Genomic DNA, 19,899 nt, shown 5'->3' with positions numbered 1-19,899 from the left:
GTGTGTGGGGGGGGGGGCATGTGTATATAAATAGTTGCTTCCGTTGGATCTTTTATGTTATAAATATTCAGGACCAGTAACACCCCCTCCACCACCCCGGCCGCCCCCGTCCCTCCTCCTGTCAGTGAAATCTGGTCGTAGTGAAGGCGAACTTTGTTTCTGAGTTATGGCTTCATTTTTTAGACTCACGACGTACAGTGATATTTGTTTAAGTGCGGGTTATACTTAAAGTCAAGGTTTTGTTTAATTTTGCACATTGTCAGTTCCTAGAGATGTGTTGTACATCTGGGTATTGTGACTATAAGGGTCAGACAAAGAGAGAGGGGGACATTTGCATTTCATTTTCATTCCTGCCACATCGCCCCAGCACCAGAAGCTGATGACTACCATTGTGTGTCATGATGATGTTTAGTACAATACAACATTCCATCCCACTGGTCATTATCACCGCGGTGTTTGTCATAAGTCAGTAAGAGCGGGAGTTCGGAGCCAACACTGAGTCTCCATAGATGGTCTGATTTAATAAGGACATTAAAAAAACCTTATCTCCTGTCCTCAAGAGAAGGTCACCATGTCTAAAATAGCTCAAATGCTATGATAACAGTTTGGAAAGATAAGGTAGCTTCTGAATACTAATACAGGACGAACCTCTTCAGGCTCCTTTCACAGTCTATAGAACATACTTGATTTTGTGGGTCATTTCAGTGTTCATGGAGTTTGTAATCAAAGCTTCAATTGCTTTTTCTACTCAACGTTGCCTTTGACGACCTCTTTGCAGTTCACTATGTGGCTGATAAAATTTCACACATCTAATTCAGTCTTTTCATGGTGTTGAAACGCCGCACAAGTCCACACAGTTTGGTTTTTCTCCAGAGTTTCAAAGTCGAATTTTTTGTTGTTGTTGTTGTTGTTGTTTTGGAAACTGTATCTGAAACATGAAGCCAGGCCTTCAGTTAAACTCCAGAGGAGGTTCAACTCACAGCCATCGTGATATAATAAACATTTACCAAAACAGTTTCTTAAACGGCGGCGGTACTCTAATGGGTCGCCTTAGTCAGAAGTGTTTAAGATTTGGCAGGTTCCTCTTTGGAGTCATTAGAATATTTTCGGTGCCAGTGTCCTTGGCCTGTTTTGGGAATGGCAACATATTAGCAGTCCTTCTCAGATCCTGTGGTGCACCTGCAATCTCCTGATGTTTAACCCTGGACTTCATTGGAGTGTTGCAGTGATTACAGGCCGTCCTGAGGGACATCGATTGTCCTGCTCCTCCTAGGCAAGCCCCACACAATGCTGACGAATGAACTCGTGGCCCTGCCAAGTCCAATTAACTGTCAGTGCCGCATCGACGAGCTCCTCCGTTTGTTGAGAGTGAAGAAAAACAAACTTTTAATCAAATTTGCCTCTGAGCCCCAGGGTATTTGGGGTTGTATTTTGCATTCCACTGTGTTCTCCCCCGCCTGCAGCCGTGCCACCCTCTCAGAAGGTTATATTGCATGTTGTTTGTGTGGGATATCAGAGTGGCCAAGAAGCTTCCCCTCCACTGTTAAACTGTCCGTCCCTGGTGTCATAATATCATATCTCCGCGAAGCAGAATTTAAAAAGGCCTTGGAAAAAAGGGTCATCTCGTAAAACATTTATTTGCTCCAAGTGGCATTGTTTTATAGTAAACACAGTGATCTGACCTGTGAAATAAACTCCCATTACTGTGTCTTTGGTGAGTTTATTGCATTTTGTCGCCAGACTGTGCTTTCTCCCCGACGCCTGAGCACAGGTCAGTGTCTTGAATATCTATAAGCGCCTTTGACTAGTTGATCGATAAAAGCTTAGGTTGCGATCTTGCAGAATAGTTTAGTTTTCTCCTTTTTTTCCAAAGCATTAACATCTCCACAAATACCCTCTGCTAATTCCACCAAGGTCGAGATAAACAACTTGGCTCCCCTCATGTCTGATTAGAGTAATGCAGACATTAAAAGCCCAGAAATTCAATTAAATTGGTAGCTTTTGCCACAGAGGGAAAAAAGGAAAAGGAAAAAATGTGTAAAGACGCTATCGCATAGCTGGGGCCCACTGAGTAGAACAAAGAGATTTAGTGTGGGATCCAAACGTCGACGAAAAGGGCATCTGAGTGATTAGGATCAAAGGGAAATTTAGAGGAAACGTAATCATGGCCAGACATGCAGATTGAATCTGTGCTGTGTAGAAACAAATCAAAAATGCGATGCGAAGCCGGGAGAACACAGAAGAGTGTTTTGGATGGAAAAAGCAGACCTGCACGTAGAAACTCTTGAGTGCACATCATTACGTTAGTCCAGTTGAGTTTAGACGAATGAAGCTGGAAACGCTGACGTACTGATGCAGGTGTTCATATCCTGGTGAGGTGGTGAGAAATTAAGTTTGCAAAGAATCGCAGTGCGACTTTTTTTTCCTTTTTAACGTCCACCTTTGGAAGATGCTTATATCAAATATTTGACATCTCTTTTTTAAGGCAAAGGACATTCTGTAGGATGAATGACAAAATCACTGAACGAGAAGAGGAACAACTACTACGGATCAGTAACAGTGATCAGTGCTTTGACTCTGAAATGAGGTCCAGGCTGGGAGATTTCTGTTATTTTCTTTTTTGCCCTTTAAATGTACATGTAAGGTCCATTCAGACGTCCTCTGCATGTTTCACACATCTGGTCCTTTTAGGGATCCGTCAATACTGATACTGGTATCAGTATATACCAGATACTTCATTAAAATACTCATACTCAGAGGTGCTTTAACAGGTGATTCAGTTTTTGATGTTGAACCATGAAAACACTCCTCTGCCATTGATGACACATCAATGTAAATGTGCTAAGGATGTTAAAGCTCCGCTCACTTCATTTCACATTTATTTAAACCCAATCTAAAGAAGTATCGGGAAAAGTACTAGGTTAGGGCAAGTACACAAGTAAATAATCTTGTATTGGTTTGTAAAATATTTTTCCTTGACAATCCTAAACATGGAGCTAATATGTTGTCACCTGGAATCCCTTGACAATCCTAAACATGGAGCTAATGGAATCACAGTAGACGCCCGACAATAGACGCCCGACTGTGACAGGGGCTACGACCTTCTGTCCTTTACAGACGACACCATTCATTTTTAATCTTCCCATTTAATTAAACAACAGTTCCTCTCTATTTCCCTCTCTCGTTCTCCCTCCCCTGCCTCCCCTTCTTACTCCCTCTCCTGTCTCTCCCTATCTTTCTCTGTCTGCTTTCTCTCATTTCTTTCTTTTCCGCCTGCCTCCATCTCTCTAACATGCTCGCTCACTCAATACTCCCCAAGTTGCTCTTGTATACTTTTCACTTCACTTTGACTTTGAGAGTCGGGAAGAATAATTCATGGGCCGAGTGAATTTCAGAGACTGAGAGAACAACGCTGCTTTCAGAGCCGGCGGTTCATTTAAAATGAACTCTGGGATTTCCTTTTTTGTTGGGTGAGAATTCTCCAAAGTGTCTGCATTATCCTGGAGAGATGCTGCTATGAAAGGAAAAGTCTTAATCTACAGCTGTTCTGTGGCAATCAAAGGCTGGATGTTTTCCTGCTCCTGCCCTTTTTTACATTGTAGCAGCTCTCCGTCCATGCTGTGCTGCTAAATGCCTAACTGAACCGAACACACAGCTCCATACTTTCTGCTTGTATTCCAGATATTTGAATATTTCACAAGATTCAGTACAATCTCAGTAGGCTATTAAACACCCGGCAGAATAGTGCTCCAAAATATTTTTTTCTCAAAGCTCCAGTTTTGGATAATGTTATTCTAATAAATGTAATTTAAACAGTGGTTTGTAATCACACAGACCTCGACTTACCTCAACTTAACTCAGTGTGGTCGAGCAGGTACAAACTCGCCGCAATTTACAGCCACTGTAATGAGAATCTGCAAAATATGAGATCATTAAAAAGCAATTATCTTTGTAATGTGTGTGCGCGAGAGCGTGTGTTTGTGTGTGGTTCCATGTTGTAATTAACTGGTACTCGTAAAGTTGTCCGATTGTCTGTCTGTAGTCGAATCAGATGTGCACACAGTGACAGATCTGACACAGTGAACACCGTCCATATGTCAGAGGATGAAGACAAATGACGGTAGAAACCCAAAGACAAAGAGAACCATTCACAACACATTTGGAATAAGTATTTTATGGGAGCAGTACTGTACGTTCAGGCTGAAGTAACTCTAATCAAATACACGGGTGGTTAAATTTTTACAACCTCAAAATGAAAGGTTAGGCCCAACAGTTTGGAAATACACTGTGTTTTATTATAAGATCTGATATTTATTGTTAGAAATAAAATGTGATTAGTGTTTTCATTCACCTTTTTTTAAAAAAACATCGGCTTAAATATTATTTTTATTCTTGTATTTATTATGCCATATTTTAATTCCATTCCATGTTTGTGAAATCCCTCAGTCCTGATCCAGGCTCTTTGTACGAGGCAGAGCTGGTGCTGCCCCCTGCCTCTGATGTCTTGACACAACTTAATCTTTAGTCTTTTTTTTTTAAGTTCAGGCCTTATTTGACTTTCTCTGGGTGTTCTGGTGGCACTTTCAGTACTGACCACAATTTCGATCATTCTGTCTTTTAATGGCCTTGAAATTAAAAGTGAGACAGAAGCAATTAAGTCCACCCTACAAGGGCTTGATTTAGGTGCTGTTCCTGAGCCCGGGTCGGCTCCACATACAGTACACTGCTGCCACTTCCTTTATCACATCTGGACCGGTTCTGGTGCAAACACAGGAAATCTTCCTGGCTGTCAGCCAGCACTGGAGAACATCCAAAATGAACAGCTGCCAGTCTGACATATCACAGGATGCCAAATGGAGGGTGATTATGGTACTTTACACCATCTATCTACCCATCCATCCATCCGTCAATCAAGGAAAAGGGAAGGTGTAACACATACCAACCGACAACCTTTGAGACAATCTGACAGGGACATCCACTTTTTGTGAAACAGCTACATTGTTAAGGTGAAATGAATTGTAATGCATTGTGTTATTATTGAATATTTTACTGAAGGTTCGTGTGTTGCAAGCGTTTTGAACAATAGTCTCTAGTCCCAAGCAGGACCAATGGTCCCAACCTGCTCACAATACATTTATGAAAACAAGAAAACCATTGATTAATAATTTGTGAAACCATTGTCTAGAAAAGAAAATGCTAAAACGGAGCCGCCCATACAGACATTCTCTCGCTCTTTGTTGTTGTTATATTGTTAAGCTTGGTTCTTGAGATAAATATTATATAGAGTAAAAAGCAATTTTTTACTTAAAACGTTTTAATCATTATTGTTTCCTTTCACTTATTCTCTACAAGAACTAGCGATAGAACAATTAGCGACTGTTTGCGAGTGAATCCCCGCAGCTGCCTGCGGTCATGAGATGGCTAGCTAGCTACATACTCATTCAAATCTTTATGTGAACTTCCAACATTTCAGTTTGTGTTGGCTTTTCTATGTGCTTCTTTGCTTTGTTCCAGTTTGCTCTGGTCACCTCTGCTGGACACATGCTGAGAAGGTTCTTGTCTGATTTTGTAATACTGCCGTAACACACGGTGTGCAGCTCTGAGTTGACTTGTCATCAGCTGCAGGCTGTTGTTTGGTCTGGACTGTGTGACATGCTGTGATGGGGCTGATTTTTTTTTTTTTTTTTTTTGTTGTTGTTGCAGTTCTTGATGATGCACAAACAAACCTGCTTTAAAAGACTACAACCCTCCTGCGTAGGCTGGTAATTGATGTCACTGCGTAGAAGGTGAAGCAAACTGTTGAAGCTAAATTTCAAGCTTGCATCCCCCCTAATAGGATGAGGCCTAAATTTAACCATGACTGCAGAAAACAAAGAAACAAAAGGGTCACCCCAGCATCAAACGGACCCCTGCTCATGCAGTTTTATTCTCAGCAAGTCAGGATCTGTAATTGACTGTGTGGTGCAGGAGTGCAGCTGTATAGTACACATGAAGGTGCACTAACTAGAATCATGTGTACAAATTCAACAGCTTTCTCTGGTTTAGTGCCTCATTTGTAAAGACCACCGATGCAAATAAAATCAGCCGCAATGCCTCTAATGAGACAACAGACCCACACACTGCAGCTCCGCACTGCAAATGAAAGGGGAAGCAGAGTCTGTTAGATGGATTGCCACAACACCAAGATACAGTACAGTGTGTTTGTCCAGTCCTCAGTTCACATTCGACTCATGTTAGATTAGTTATTATCATACAAGGCAGCTGTTTTATTGACCAAAAACACATATATATCTATGTATATATATATACGTATACATATATGTGTACTGTATATATGTGTGTGTTTATTTGTATACATATATCTGTATATGTATATAAATGTGTATATGTGTATGTATATATATAATATCTATATAAATATGGATATTACTCTCATGGATGTCACATAAAGTTGTATTATTGCGTTTAATAGAGATATTGTTTAAATAATATAATAAATAACACATTGCAAAAGTTCAATATAATCTTTCCATTTGTGGAATGGTCTTTCAAAGGCAAATAACACATTTTAATCAATAAAGTAAACAACTAAATAACATCTTTTTCTCAGCAGTGTCAGAGAGAATCCTGTACTGTGAATGCCTCCTGCAGATGTCACATAGTTGTAATAGTATGTTTAATAGATGAATTATATAAAGAGTATGTTCAATAATAGTAGTACAATTGATTGTTTCATTTTTTTTCAGTTTTTACAATAATAGTGAAAAGTAAAGTGACAAACACATTTTAGGGCAAAAACATGAAAAACAATCTGGAAAACAACATGAATGTTTTTTAACCTTCTGTTATTACTCCAGCGTGTTTGTTTGTTTGTGCACGCAGAGATAAGTCGTAAATAATTAAGCAGAGGATCTTTGACTTTGCCCAGATGCTAACGAGGATGCCCTATTAACTTTATACAAATGTCCATCAGTCTCCACTCTGTGACCGCGCCCTGTCACATCGACAAACTCTGCCCTGTGGCCCCATGGTGCTTCATCCTAATTAGAATTAATAATTGAAAATAGGTAATCAATGTGTGCAAATTAGGTGTCGTAACAGTTGGTTGTATTGGTTTGACATTGTTTTTCTTTTGAGCGTCCACATCAGTGCTCATGATGGATCTGATGCCGTTGTGCGTCATAGGTGTGATGCCGTGCACCGTGGCCTTTACTTTGTACACCAGTCACTTGGTTTTGGTAAAAGGCTTATTTTGCAGCGATTGCTTTTTTGTCGTTGTCCTGTGGCATGAGAGCAAATGGTTTGTTTGCTGCAGGACAGGGCGATGGATAAATTATTAATTGGATTGAGCAACGGGCTGTGTAACAATTTGCTTGAGTCGTGTCAGGTTCACTTGAACAAGTGAGAGGTTTATTGCGCTGAGGCAAAAACATCTCTCACATTTAGCTTGTACGGCTCATATCAGCTTTATTAAAAAGTTTGTTTGTTACCAAAAATTTGAGGAAGCTCCTTTAAACTGTGTGCCGTCGGGTTATTATTATTATTATTATTTTTTATTTGGTTTTATTTTTTAGGCAGCACTGGTCTCACTTTCATATGAAAGGAGATTAAAATGTTAGAGAAATTAAAGTGTAGACAGAACCATGTTTACCTTGATTAACAGATTAATCGTGACTGTAATTAAGTTTGATGAATGATATTCATTAAAATTTTAAAAAAAAGTTTCTGTAATTTGCTGGAACAGAGAAATTAATAGGAGTAAATATATGATGATGGAATTATTTATATATTATTTAAAAATGTAAACATATTTACGCAGTGGAACCTCGGTTTTTAAACCGGGACAATTTTTTCTTAAAAATGTTGTTTGTGAACCGAATTGTTCGAAAAGGGAGGCGTTCGACAACTGTATATATGTAATCTCAAATTTATTTTTTATTTTTTTCTGTACATCCTGGTGGATTCATGGAGAATGCTTTAAAAACTTCAAACTTCAGTGAAGCCGTTGTCCTCAATAATATAAATAAGTGCTCATTTGACAAACTGTTTACCACATTTACAAAGCATGGGGGCGGGGGGCGGGGGGGGGACGCGTGTCACTTTAGTACTAGAATTAAAGTGAAAGTCAAATGAGCCCGCCTCTGTCCGTCTTGGTGATCCACCACTGGCTCTGCTGACCCTGCAGAGCAGACTGCAGTCTGGCACCTGCAGGGTCCTATTGATCCAGGGTTACATTCAGAAGAGAACTCAGACAAATGATCAGATCCAACCCCTCAGGATAAACAACCAGGTCGGGCTTTTTAATCAGTAACGTAGACTTAAGAGAATCAAGTTATTCACTCATTAGTTTCTTGGTTCCAAATCAGCGCGGTCAGATTGTGTTATGTAGTTGTTCAGTGGTCGGAGGGAGAGCATATGGTGCATTTTACTCAGTTGAAACTTTGAGAAGAAAACTCTTGTTTGGTCCACAACAACAAGGCCGGGGGGTTGGGGTGGGGGGGGATGTGTGAACACACATAGGGTTGAGCCAAGATGAATTAGGGCAGGACATAGGACACGCCCACCAGCAGAATCTGCAGCTCACTGTTGTTTTACTTCGGCACTGCCCACCCATCTATGGACACTTTTTCTTTGCCTTTTATTTTAAAATGTGTCAGGCTCACGGGGAAGTATCACACCAACTGTCTCTGTTTGACTGACTACTGATAAATAACTCTTTGATCGATGTCAGCAGAATGAGGGAGGGACAGTGGAGGCTGAGGTCTGCTGGTGTGTAGGCAGTTTTTACTGCTGCCACTTTACCAACACTGCGAGACATTTGTCACTCGATGCAAATACAGCTCCTCCCATTTTGCACACCAATCATCACTTCCCCTTTAGAAGCTGGGACAAGACATGTCTACCTCTCACTCTATTAGTCTGCATCATTGATTCAGAGAGCTGTGATGGATGGCTCAGTGTTCCGCTAATAAACACTCTGGATAACAACTGACTGTAGAACACATTCCCACGTCGGCTAAATTGAAGGTAGAAATATCCTGTTGCTGTTTGGAAAATGATCAGCTGACATTAGGAAGCTTGACCAAAAATAAACCTGCGTCCTGGTGCCATTTGTTCCAGCGGTGAGTTGCTGGTACAATTCCGCACGTGGCACGCTGGCTTGAATAATTCAGATCTGTCGCGGAATCAAAAACAAAAGATAGAGAGTGCGTTCCTGTGAATCAGACGGCGCTTTTCTTGTGAGTCATTGCGGAAGAGTTTTCCTTTGTCGCAAGCGTCAACCATGAAAGTAAACAAGCAGTGAACAGCTCTCAGCAGCCAGAGCCATTTGTCTTTTAATGTGTTCTGTGACTTAAGTTATCCCTCAAGTGTGTTCATAAAAGTTATGTGACAGTGAGTGGTCGGGGCAGCGGGGAGTGAAGTCAGGCTAAGAGCCAAATATTTCAGTCACAATAATGTGGCTCTCCCAGTCGGGAGCTGGCAGAGCAGGAGGCAAGTGTCTGTGGTCAGCATTCGTACAGCGCAGGGCTGATTGTAATTGAAGTTTGCCTCTGACCTGCGTCCGGCTCAATAAACGAAGAAGAAAAGCTGGACGCAATCTGAGGAGCCGTGGCGTACGTACGCGCTCTGTTTAAAGAGCTTGACTCGGGCCCTCATTTTGAATTTAATTTTGAGAGGCTTATGGCGGCTTTCTGTGGCACATTCCTCCACTCAAACGCAGCAGCCGCAGACATTTTGCTGAAGTTGGGCAGAACTTCTGAACGCAGCCAGCTGCTGAAAGCTGTTTGCTCTTAATCCAGTTGCAGTCAGCCTCGGATCGTGCACACTTCTGAGCACACTTCAAAGCTCATCGCCGCCACGATGACTCTCTCAGCCCAGATTTAGACATCACCTTCAGAAGTTTACCATCTGCTGGTAAACCTCAGTGTGAGCGCTTTTGTTCCAGCCGGGGGGATTTGCACCAGGAGATTGGACCTTTTCTTGTGTGTGAGGTTATGCACATTCTAACTGTTATGTATTATGAGCTCTGGGACTGCCGGCTTGTTGTTGCATGTGTCCACTGATTAGGCTCACTGACCCTGGCAGTTAATGAGCTGGACCCCAGGTTCTCCAGCACCAGACCACATCCCAAAGGGCTTCTTCATCGCCTCAGACAATTTAGCCGTGCTGAAGAAGCCGACGCCATCGTGCTGCAGGCGACTTTCCCCTGTAGTTTCTGTGCCTGCAGCTCATCATGATCTTTGACTTCTTAATCACAGTTAAATTCTGCCAAAGTTCTGCTGGGGAGGGGGAGTCTGCCGGCTAAGGTTGGAGAACCTCTGTGTTGGCGAGAGACACAGAGATAATGGGCTTTTGCTCTCACCGCGCTGAGGCCTCCGAGTGCAACCTACACACGGTTCCAAACTTGAAAATGCGACATTTGCCGAGGTTACAAGTTCCACAAAACTGCAAATGAGTTTTTCTTCGTACTTATACTGCACATTTATACTTTCATCCTATCTGTCAAAAACAAAACTTTTTTTGAAATCTTTATCAGAACACACTTTAACATTTGTATTGAAGGACTCCTCTCTGTCAGATTTGTTGCAGTCGTTTCAGGATGTGGAAAAACATGGGGTGTTACAGAGGTCTCCCGGTGTCTCTGTGGTAAATACATGATCAAATCTATTTAAACTGGAAACATGATGACTCTAAAGACAGGGAGCGATGGTGAAAATAATGAATCTATATACAAACGCAGCAGTGTCCCTGCAGAGGTAGAATTAGCTTCATTACCACCACCTGAGCGTTTGTAATCACAGAAGTACGACTGTGGAGGCTAACGGCCACTCCTGCCGCTGTGAGTCTTCTCTATGGTTTTTAAGTCTTTAACTAAGCTATGCAGAAATATCTGAAATAATTGTTAATAAATTCACTAAAACGTGAGTTTGTCTCTGGCGACGCCTGCGTGAAGCTGAGAGCTGCGGCGTCTTAGTGAACTGCTTGTTTTTCTGCTGTGCTGAGGCAGCTCTGATGAGTACTTATAGACTGCTAAACCAACTGGCAGCTAAACTGCTCATCCATTACCCTGGCCGCCAGCACACACCTCAGATTTAATGTTCCTGGGTTGTTTGCGTGGCGGCAACTCAACCTTTAGGGAACTGGTTCATGGCAGGCTGGCAGCCAGCGGCAGATTAGATCAATTCAACATGAGCCCTGTAATATGGCCTATAGTCTGTCAAACCGTGGAGGTAATACTGCTCTAGCGCGGTGTTGCTGGACCCCCCCTCAGGACAAACCTGTCTGTATCAAGGAAAGGCTGATCATCTTCCTGCTGTGAACACGGAAAAACAGACGTCAGTGCCGAGCCTGAAACAGGCTTCATTAAACTCCTACTCGGCCTGATGAAAGCTCTGACAAAGCGGGCATACAAGTAGGAGGCGTTAACGTTTTCACATTTACAACTCAGTCTGTGATGATGTGAAAATCAATATGAGAATATTCTCTGTCTGAGTTGTTGTGCTGTGCTGGTCTCAAGCTGGTCTTTTATGTGATACAGCTACTGCTGCGGCTGCCACTGATGGAGAGACACGAGGCCTTACCAATCACTTAAATCACCACTAGATCCTCACACCAACTGGACCCCAGTGAGAGGGGAGACAGCCCTGAGCCCAGATCACTGCCGCCTCTTCCTCACATTAAAGAGATGGTTGTTCATTTAACCTTGAGGATTAGCTTTGTGCTTGCCGTTTATGGGCATATCGAGTTTTTCCAAACAAAACCGTCCCATGAGGAATGTGGAAATTGCTCATTTTACATCGCTCCCTGAGGTACTACTCAGTCATACCACCCAGCCATTTATTTAAACCCATGTAAAGCAGCTAGCTTATATAACCTAATGTTCTTGCCAATGCCAATTATACAATAGATATGACAAAAAGAACTCCTGCAGCTTAACATTACTGCGCATTCACGTACAGGTGGGTTTTTTTTTCAGTAATTTACACAGAACTAAGTCAAAGTCTTTTAAAATAATAGCTTTACTTATGAAGAGTAGTTCTTGGAAAAAGATCAATTTAAACATGGCATTTGGAACAAAAGGCTGCAGGAATGACGAGCACCTTGGTCTGAAAAAGTATAATTATATTCATTTTAGACACATTATCCACTTTACTCAAACCGATACAGATTTTAACCATTGATTATATAAAAAATAATAATAAAAATGAGATCAGAGTGCTTTAAATTGTATATCATCAACTATTATTAATGATAATTATAATGTAATTCAAAAGCCATTACAGGATGTGAGGTAAAAAAAAAGTGTTCAGTGTTTCTCAAACTGTGGTGCACATACCACTGATGCTTCTCACACGACTTCTAGTGGCTCTTTGCAGAGACCTCTTTTTTCTTTTCTTTTTTTACTGCATTGGCTCAAAAGTGGAGGTACATAAAATGAAGGGCTCAAAAACACTGCAGCCGTGGCTCTAAACTGGAACCATCAAAGAGAGAAGTGAGAATCAAGGGGAAAATGTTAACGTTACAAACAGCCCTGCAGAGAGCAGAGTGGGCAAAAGCCAATCAGCTGAACCGAGCAGCACACAACCAAGTCTATATGTGTACCTTTATGTATGTGTGTGTGTGTGTGAGTTTAATTTAAGCGTCAGTTGTGATGCTACTTCATTGTACCGTCTGGCTTCGGCTGATAAATAGTCGAACAATCTTATTAGGAATACATTTCCAGTAACCTGTGCATAGCTGAACAGGGTAGGCCTGCACTGCTGCATTTTAATGTTGGTCATATTTTTTGGTACTTTGAAAGCCAAATATTTTCCAAGTTACTAGGCGCTGTAAAACATTTGAGAAAGATAACATTACATAACAGGCGTGAGTGATTTTATAATCTGCTCTGATCCGATTGGGAGGTAAACACAGGGCCTATATATATATGTGTGTGTATATGTATATATAGGTGTATGTATGTGTGTGTTATATGTATATGTTTTGTATATTAATGTATATCATAGATAGAAGGATGTCAAATTGAACGCATGCGTAGGATATACAGCAGTAGCATTGGGTTGAATTAGGCCAGAAAGCCTAAAACTGTTTCCAAACCTTTGTTTATATTTTGGTCTTAGAATAACTTTAAGTCATATTTGAAAGTCACTGTCGTAAATCTCCAGTGGGAAAATGTCGACAGTACGGGAAGAGCATCAACAGAAATGGCGCTCATTCAAAATAGCCGGTCTTTGTTTTTGGTTCAAGGAGTTTTTAGCTCGTGTGACCTGATTAAAAAAATGGTGAAGGGCAAAAACAGTTGAGGAAATGTAAAATGTTAGTCCAACTTTGATTCAAATTCGAAACATTCTTTTAGAGAACATCCTTACTTTATATTCATCCATATTCTGCTGCCTAATCCCTGCAAGGATCACCAACCAAGAGGACACGGAAAAAGGGCAGGGAACAATTCTGACAGGTCACTGGTCCATGTCGTGGTCACACTTCATACAAACAACATTCAAATATATTTGTGGCTGCTGCTGTGATGAGTCTTCCATCTCCCCGCGGTGGCACAGTTAAAGAAAATATTAACTGACAGAAAGAAAACAACCTGTAAAGGGCCCTTAAAGGGGCCAGTCCCTCACTTTTGAAACTCCAATCTTCTCTGGATTTTGGTCAAGCCCGAAATGTTTTTAGTTTTGACAGAGGAAAATAACTGTAAGAACTATTCCGTGCTCACAATAATAGAGTGCTGATACTGATTGCTGTTCCCTTCTGTCGTGTGCGTCACTGCTCAGGTCCTAACAATGCGCCCCCTGTGGCAAACAAAAGTAGTTTGTTGAAGATTACAAGTGGTAAAGTGATGATTATGAAGACGATGTGCTATTGCAGCACGTCTTTGAAGCAGAATATAGTCAGGATAATCTGTCAGGGATAACTTTGATAACCTCTTCTCCCCCACTGGTCATAGTCAAATAGGCTTTAATAGCAGCCAAAGAAATCAGGGCTGCAGCCAATTAATTATTCTCTTAACATTGTCAGTCTGTCAGAAAGATGAGAATTATGTAATATTTCTTTAAAAAGAAAATACAGAAGCCAATCTTCACCGTCCAAACATGTACTTTTCAGTGAGCAGGAGCGTTCTCTGCCTTCTACCTGCAGCTGGAGTTACAGCTTGATTGATGTTGATGAAAGCTCATATTGGCAGGAGATGTGAATTTTCTTTTCCAGTGTTGCCACCTTGGTATTTGTCTCTGAGAAGCGTTGCACACACACACACCTGAGGAGTGTTTGTGTGTATTTTGATTCCTGCCCTGGTCTTTTCTGTGCAGACTTTACATGTTATCTCTTTGTGTGACTGATAGTTATTGTTTAGCTTGGTGATGAATGGAACCCAGTGAGGGGTGAAACTCCGACTTCTTCTCCTGGCTCACGTTCATCGTCTTCCTTCGCTTACCAACTGTTTAGGACCAGGATGAAGGAATTCCTCGTGTAAAAACCTGAACGTTAACAATCTACTACTCTTTCAAAACCTCGTGAAATAAATGTTTTATTGAGTCTGGCTCCCAATGGGGTATCATTTTCTCCCGAAGAGGGCTGCTTTAATTTTTTAAAAGACTAAATAAAATGTTTATGGCTAATAATTAAACCACAGAATCGCAGTTTAGTATAATGTCCATAACTTACCTATAAATAAACTGCGTCCATGAGATTTATGTGACAGTAAAGAGTCTCTGCGGATGATTTCAGCATGTCAGGGCCGTGGGTTGGAACTACACATATGGTGTGGGCCACATTTAGTCACCATTAAAACTTAGGAAAATTCCAATTAAATTAAGTTCATTCATCCATTTTCTACAACAGAGGAGTCAACCCCTGTATTCATCAGGCTACACCCTGGACAGTTCACCAACAGAGGCATATAAAGAGACAAACAACTGTTTACAAACTCACTTGTAAACATGGTCAGTTAGAATGCATAATTAACCTAACCTTGGTGGTTTCAGACAGTGGGAGGAAGACAGAGTAGCTTAAAAAACACACACACACACACGCACAGTGACTAAACTTGTGTCCTTTGGTTTATATATATATATATATATATATAAATACATAAAAATATTTCAAAATTACAAAATTACTTGTCTGTTCCAGGAGAGTGGTTCTCAAACTACGGTACCCGTACCACTGATGGTACTTGGGCTCCCTCCAGTGGTATGCAAAGGAATCTGATTTTCTTAAAATGATTTGGCAAAGTAGTGGAGGTCAATAAAAAGTAGAAATCGAAAAACACTAAAGCTGCAGCTCCATTTATTAAAAAAAAAACGAAGCCGGAAAAGAGGGGTGAATATTAATACTGCTGATATATCCTCGCTTCCTCTGTTTGTGTGTGTGTGTGTGTCTCAGTGATGTGTGGGTGTGTGTTTTCACAATTAAATTTAGTTACAAGTTGTTACGATACTTATTCTACAATTTGGCTGCGGTGAATAAAAAGGCCTAATTATCCAGTTAAGATGAAGTGTTTTTGTGCTTAGCTGAACACTCTGTGTTATAGTGTTGAATATACTGGTGGTGACTGAAGACTTCCATATCAGCCTGACCAGGGTCACACAGTGAAGTACTGAGTAGGAGAGCCCAGGTCCACAGCAGCCACCTAACAGCCTTTCTGAGTACATGAGCACATTCTTCACATACGTCTGATGGGTGACTTTAGTTGGTGGCCCTCATGAGTCTGACGCCACTGCCCTCTTCAGGTTGTGAGAGTGACTACTGGGGACCTCACTGCAGTAACCGCTGCCAGTGCCATAACGGAGCCAAGTGTAACCCCATCACTGGGGCCTGTGTCTGCACTGATGGTTACCAGGGATGGCGTTGTGAAGACCCCTGTGAGCAAGGTTATTATGGGAAAGCGTGCCAGCTGCAGTGCCAGTGCCTCAACGGTGCCACCTGCATCCACGAGACGGGAGAGTGCATCTGTGCACCGGGGTACACGGGAGCATTGTGAGTAACGGCAGCAAAATGTCCAACCATTTACTCCGTCTGTTCGTACAGGGAATATGTCTGAAGTACTTCACCCTTCTCTCTAACAGCTGTGGAGAACGCTGTCCTTCCGGCAGTCATGGGCCTCAGTGTGAGAAGCGGTGCCCGTGTCAGAACGGAGGAACGTGTCACCATATAACCGGGGACTGTTCCTGCCCTGCTGGATGGACGGTATGTTTTAAAAAAAGTGTTCAGAAACAAAACAAATGTTTTTGCAGTAGCGTGGCAGGTCCTGCGACTAATGTTACAAAGAAACATCAAAAATATCACCTATGGCCACAAAGGGGCAGCGTCTAAACCAGTGACAACTCAACTACCATTAAGGACACCATTACAATGGGAGCAGAGAGAAAAATCTATGGTGTAGAAGTTAAAGAGTTTGAAGTTTGCAGCCATAATCAGTAAAGAAGCAGCAGAACAGAAACTGATTAACTGGAACTGATGCTAATGGTGAGTCTGACCACAGGCCAGCTGTCCTCTGGAGCTGAAGGAGCTGTTTAGAAGTGACACTGATGATGAATGGATTCAGTGATGTGGAATCAGGAACTTGTTGTTACGTTACTGCAGTATGCACTTCCCGGATTTAACGTTCATTCTTGGATTTGGCTTTTGTGTATACTATTTGTATTTCTTTTTCGAGCAATGCGACTAAAACTCGAAAAAAAAAAAAGAGTCAATTACGACTGGACCCTGGTTGAAGGAAGGTGAGTCCATATTCTACATTTTTTAATGTCCCCAGTATCATACCACCAAGCACTGTGTGACATAAAAGGAACCGATACTCATTTATCCTGTGTGTGTTTTTAAAAGAGCAATAAAGAAACAGGTGTGTGTGTGTGTGTGTGTGTTTACCCTGGATCTAATCTGCTCCAATCAGACACCACTGTTGTGGTCAAAGCAGCGTGGCTCTGATCCCACCGCTTTGATGTAGTGATAAAGTTGAAGGAACTTCTTCAAAGACTCCCTATTAGACATAAATTGAAATTCTCCGATTGTTGCGACCAGAGCTGCAGGACAAACAGGACATAGTGGTATTTAGTGAGTCCCTTAATGCCGCAGTCCTGAGGGACAGCTGGTTTGGATGACGGCTAGGACTGGTGTTGTGGTTACTGAAAACAAAAAACATAGGTACATGGCTGCCTGTACAAACATTGATTTTTGTAAGGACGCAGTACACTTGTCAGGATCTTTCCGAGGCCATTATGATGCACAGAGCATGAACGGAAACAAGGACAGGTCCGATAAATAGGAGTGTGATAGACAACTTGGTGACCACTGTGTTTAAAAACTGCCGCACTCAGTAAAGTAATGTCGACTGAGCCTTACCATCTACAGCTGGAAAAATAAACCCTGACTGTAGCGTCATCCTTTGGTAAAAGCACTTGAAGGAAAGCTCTCCTTTTGTTTGAACTGGAGTTATGGACTTGTGTCTTCAGCAGTGGATGTGTGTTTGGTACAACAGGAAAAGTGTGAGAGTTCAGCCCGGAGCACTTCAGAGCAGGAACGCTGTCATTTTGATTGATTGTTTTTTTTGTTGGTTGTTTTTTTTTTTTTTCAGGGTTCAGTCTGTGCTCAACCCTGCTCTGTTGGCAAGTACGGCATCAACTGTAGCAAAGACTGTTCCTGCCGCAACGGTGGGGTGTGTCACCACATCACCGGCCAGTGCCAGTGCCCCGCCGGCTTCAGTGGTCGCAGGTAGGTCACGGAGAACCTGGCAAGCTCAGTTGTTAAAAAGTAAAAAGTTTTACCAGCACACATATTCTCATTAACTTTAAGTGGAGATTCAAATGCAGTTGCTTGTTGGCCGTTTCTGTTTGTTTTTCACACCGGGAAAAACGATGTCTGCTGAAGCAGGGATATATGCTTGAGCAATCTCGTGGCTCAACCTAAGTACCTTTTTGCAGCTAAATGCTCATTAGTCCATTTGAAGGTGTCGAGGAAACTCTTAATAAGGATGTTTATGTTTAATTCATCTCTTAATTCATGCCAACGAGCGAGGTTTCATGTCTGCAGCTGCCATCGCTCTCCACTCCCAGCCTTCTCATTGATCTCCCCATGAACTACATGCTGTTTGGAATCCGCTCATTAATTATAGGTAATGGGCTCATATTTAGGTCTCAGCGAAATCCACTGATCCCTTCCACTCCTAGTGGCCACCAGAGCGGCCCACAGCCGTGAAGCTTTATTAGTGCAATGAAAGCAATTGTCTTAAGGAGTAAAACACTTCTTCGACCAGGCCTTTACTTTTACTTTATTATTTTTGCAAAATTGCCTTCATTCGTTTTGTCAGTGTCAGGTGAATTAACCTGCCAGGAATAATCTCAGATTGTGTTAGCCTCCGCCTTTCCGCTGTCTTGTGTAATAATACAGATGTCCCATGACGGATCTAAAGCTGGGCTCATTAAAGCGCTGAAACATAACTTGACCACTATTGTAATTGAGCTCTTTGTAATAGACCAGGGGGATGGATCCCCCGCCTCGGTGGTAAAGTTTAGTCAGTATATTTATGTGGTGGAGAAAAAAAAAATCAATATTTGATCTACTAGGAGATAGTCCTGAGTAGTACTAATTTCTTAGGTATTTGAAGTGTGGATTCAAAGTAATATGTGGTCCCTGAGGGAAACTCACATCCCGCCCTGTCAAATTTGACCGTGTCAGGATTTGGTTTGTGGGAAATAGTTTTAAATCAAATATAAATGATCAGGATTAAATGAAAAAAAAACACTGTTAATAATAAAATGTTTTTACTCTGCAGTAAGTAGAGTAAGTAGATGCTTTAAGCTTTTATATCTAAATAAACTAATTTATAATCCTTAACTTTACATTGCAATATATGTCATGGCAATAACATTTAAATATTACAGGCTAATTTTAAGATTGTTTACATGATGATACAACAAAAAAGAGCTCAGGTTTCAGTGTTCCTTTTTCACTGTGTATGCACTGACGTTTGGGGAGTTTTAATCACAAATATTTCATTTTCCCAAACATCTTCCACCTTGCAAATCATTTATAGGAGACATTTTATTCTCTCTACTCCTCGTTATATTTTAGTAAATAATAATTCTAGTCTAGTTTCACAGGATATTAGTCCCAGTCCAAAAGTTTAGTGTTCAGTTCAGTTCCGTGTTGAAGCCTGTGGACTAGTGGCTCTTAGCGTGTTAAAGTCCAAGGTATGATAAACACAGTGTGAGTAAAATTAGGGGTTTTTTTTTAATATGCAAGATCAGTTTATGAACCACAGTGTTTTGTCCTTCCTGTTGAAGAGCTCTGTGTCCGATGATCGAATTACACTCATGTACGTTATATTACGTCATTTGATGTTATATTTTATTATTCAAATGACTAACTAAAGCACATTAATTCATTGAAAAAATTGTTCTGACTTTCATCCCTTGACGAGCAAAGAAAACCTTGATGAAATAAATAAATAATAATTGTCAGCCCAGTTAAGTGACGTTGGGTCATTTTGTGCCCAGTGGCTGGGGATCTGACTTACAGCACAGGCTCCTGAATATCCTGTTGAACCCACGTCTTGTCCGTGGCTCGTAGGAAGTGAGTTATTGACAGAGGAGTTGCCGTCGGACTGTTGCCTGAATCCTACAACCCTTGACTCTCAGAGGTTGAGAAGCTGCCCGTGCTGTCACTCACAGAGAAGGAGAAACCCTTGTTCTGTCCTCCAGCTGCTCTCACCTGCAGCCCCTTCAAATACTTACTCTATTGCTTCTCATTCGGCCACTATAGCCCTTGATTGTAATGACTTGCTTGCAGTACGAGCCACGACAAGTGAACCAATAACAAGACACACTTCTCTGGGTTCTGTGGCAATAAAAAGTAAACAATTGCACAACGTGTTTGCACACAGTTAAATCCATG

The 19,899-nt window shown here is 41.5% G+C and overlaps 1 protein-coding gene across 1 annotated transcript in view; it reads left to right on the top strand.

The window, feature by feature from the left end:
- Positions 1–19,899, top strand: part of megf11 (multiple EGF-like-domains 11) — a 62,764-nt gene that overhangs the window by 19,422 nt on the left and 23,443 nt on the right. The window contains exons 6-8 of the mRNA XM_025056413.1: positions 15,738–15,984; positions 16,074–16,194; positions 17,582–17,718. Coding sequence (XP_024912181.1) covers positions 15,738–15,984; positions 16,074–16,194; positions 17,582–17,718 — 505 coding nt within the window. The remainder of the gene's footprint in view (positions 1–15,737; positions 15,985–16,073; positions 16,195–17,581; positions 17,719–19,899) is intronic.

This window comes from Cynoglossus semilaevis, chromosome 6, assembly GCF_000523025.1.
Source record: "Cynoglossus semilaevis isolate Cse_v1.0 chromosome 6, Cse_v1.0, whole genome shotgun sequence".
Taxonomy (NCBI): Eukaryota; Metazoa; Chordata; class Actinopteri; order Pleuronectiformes; family Cynoglossidae; genus Cynoglossus; species Cynoglossus semilaevis.
This window is presented reverse-complemented; position numbering and strand designations above follow the sequence as displayed.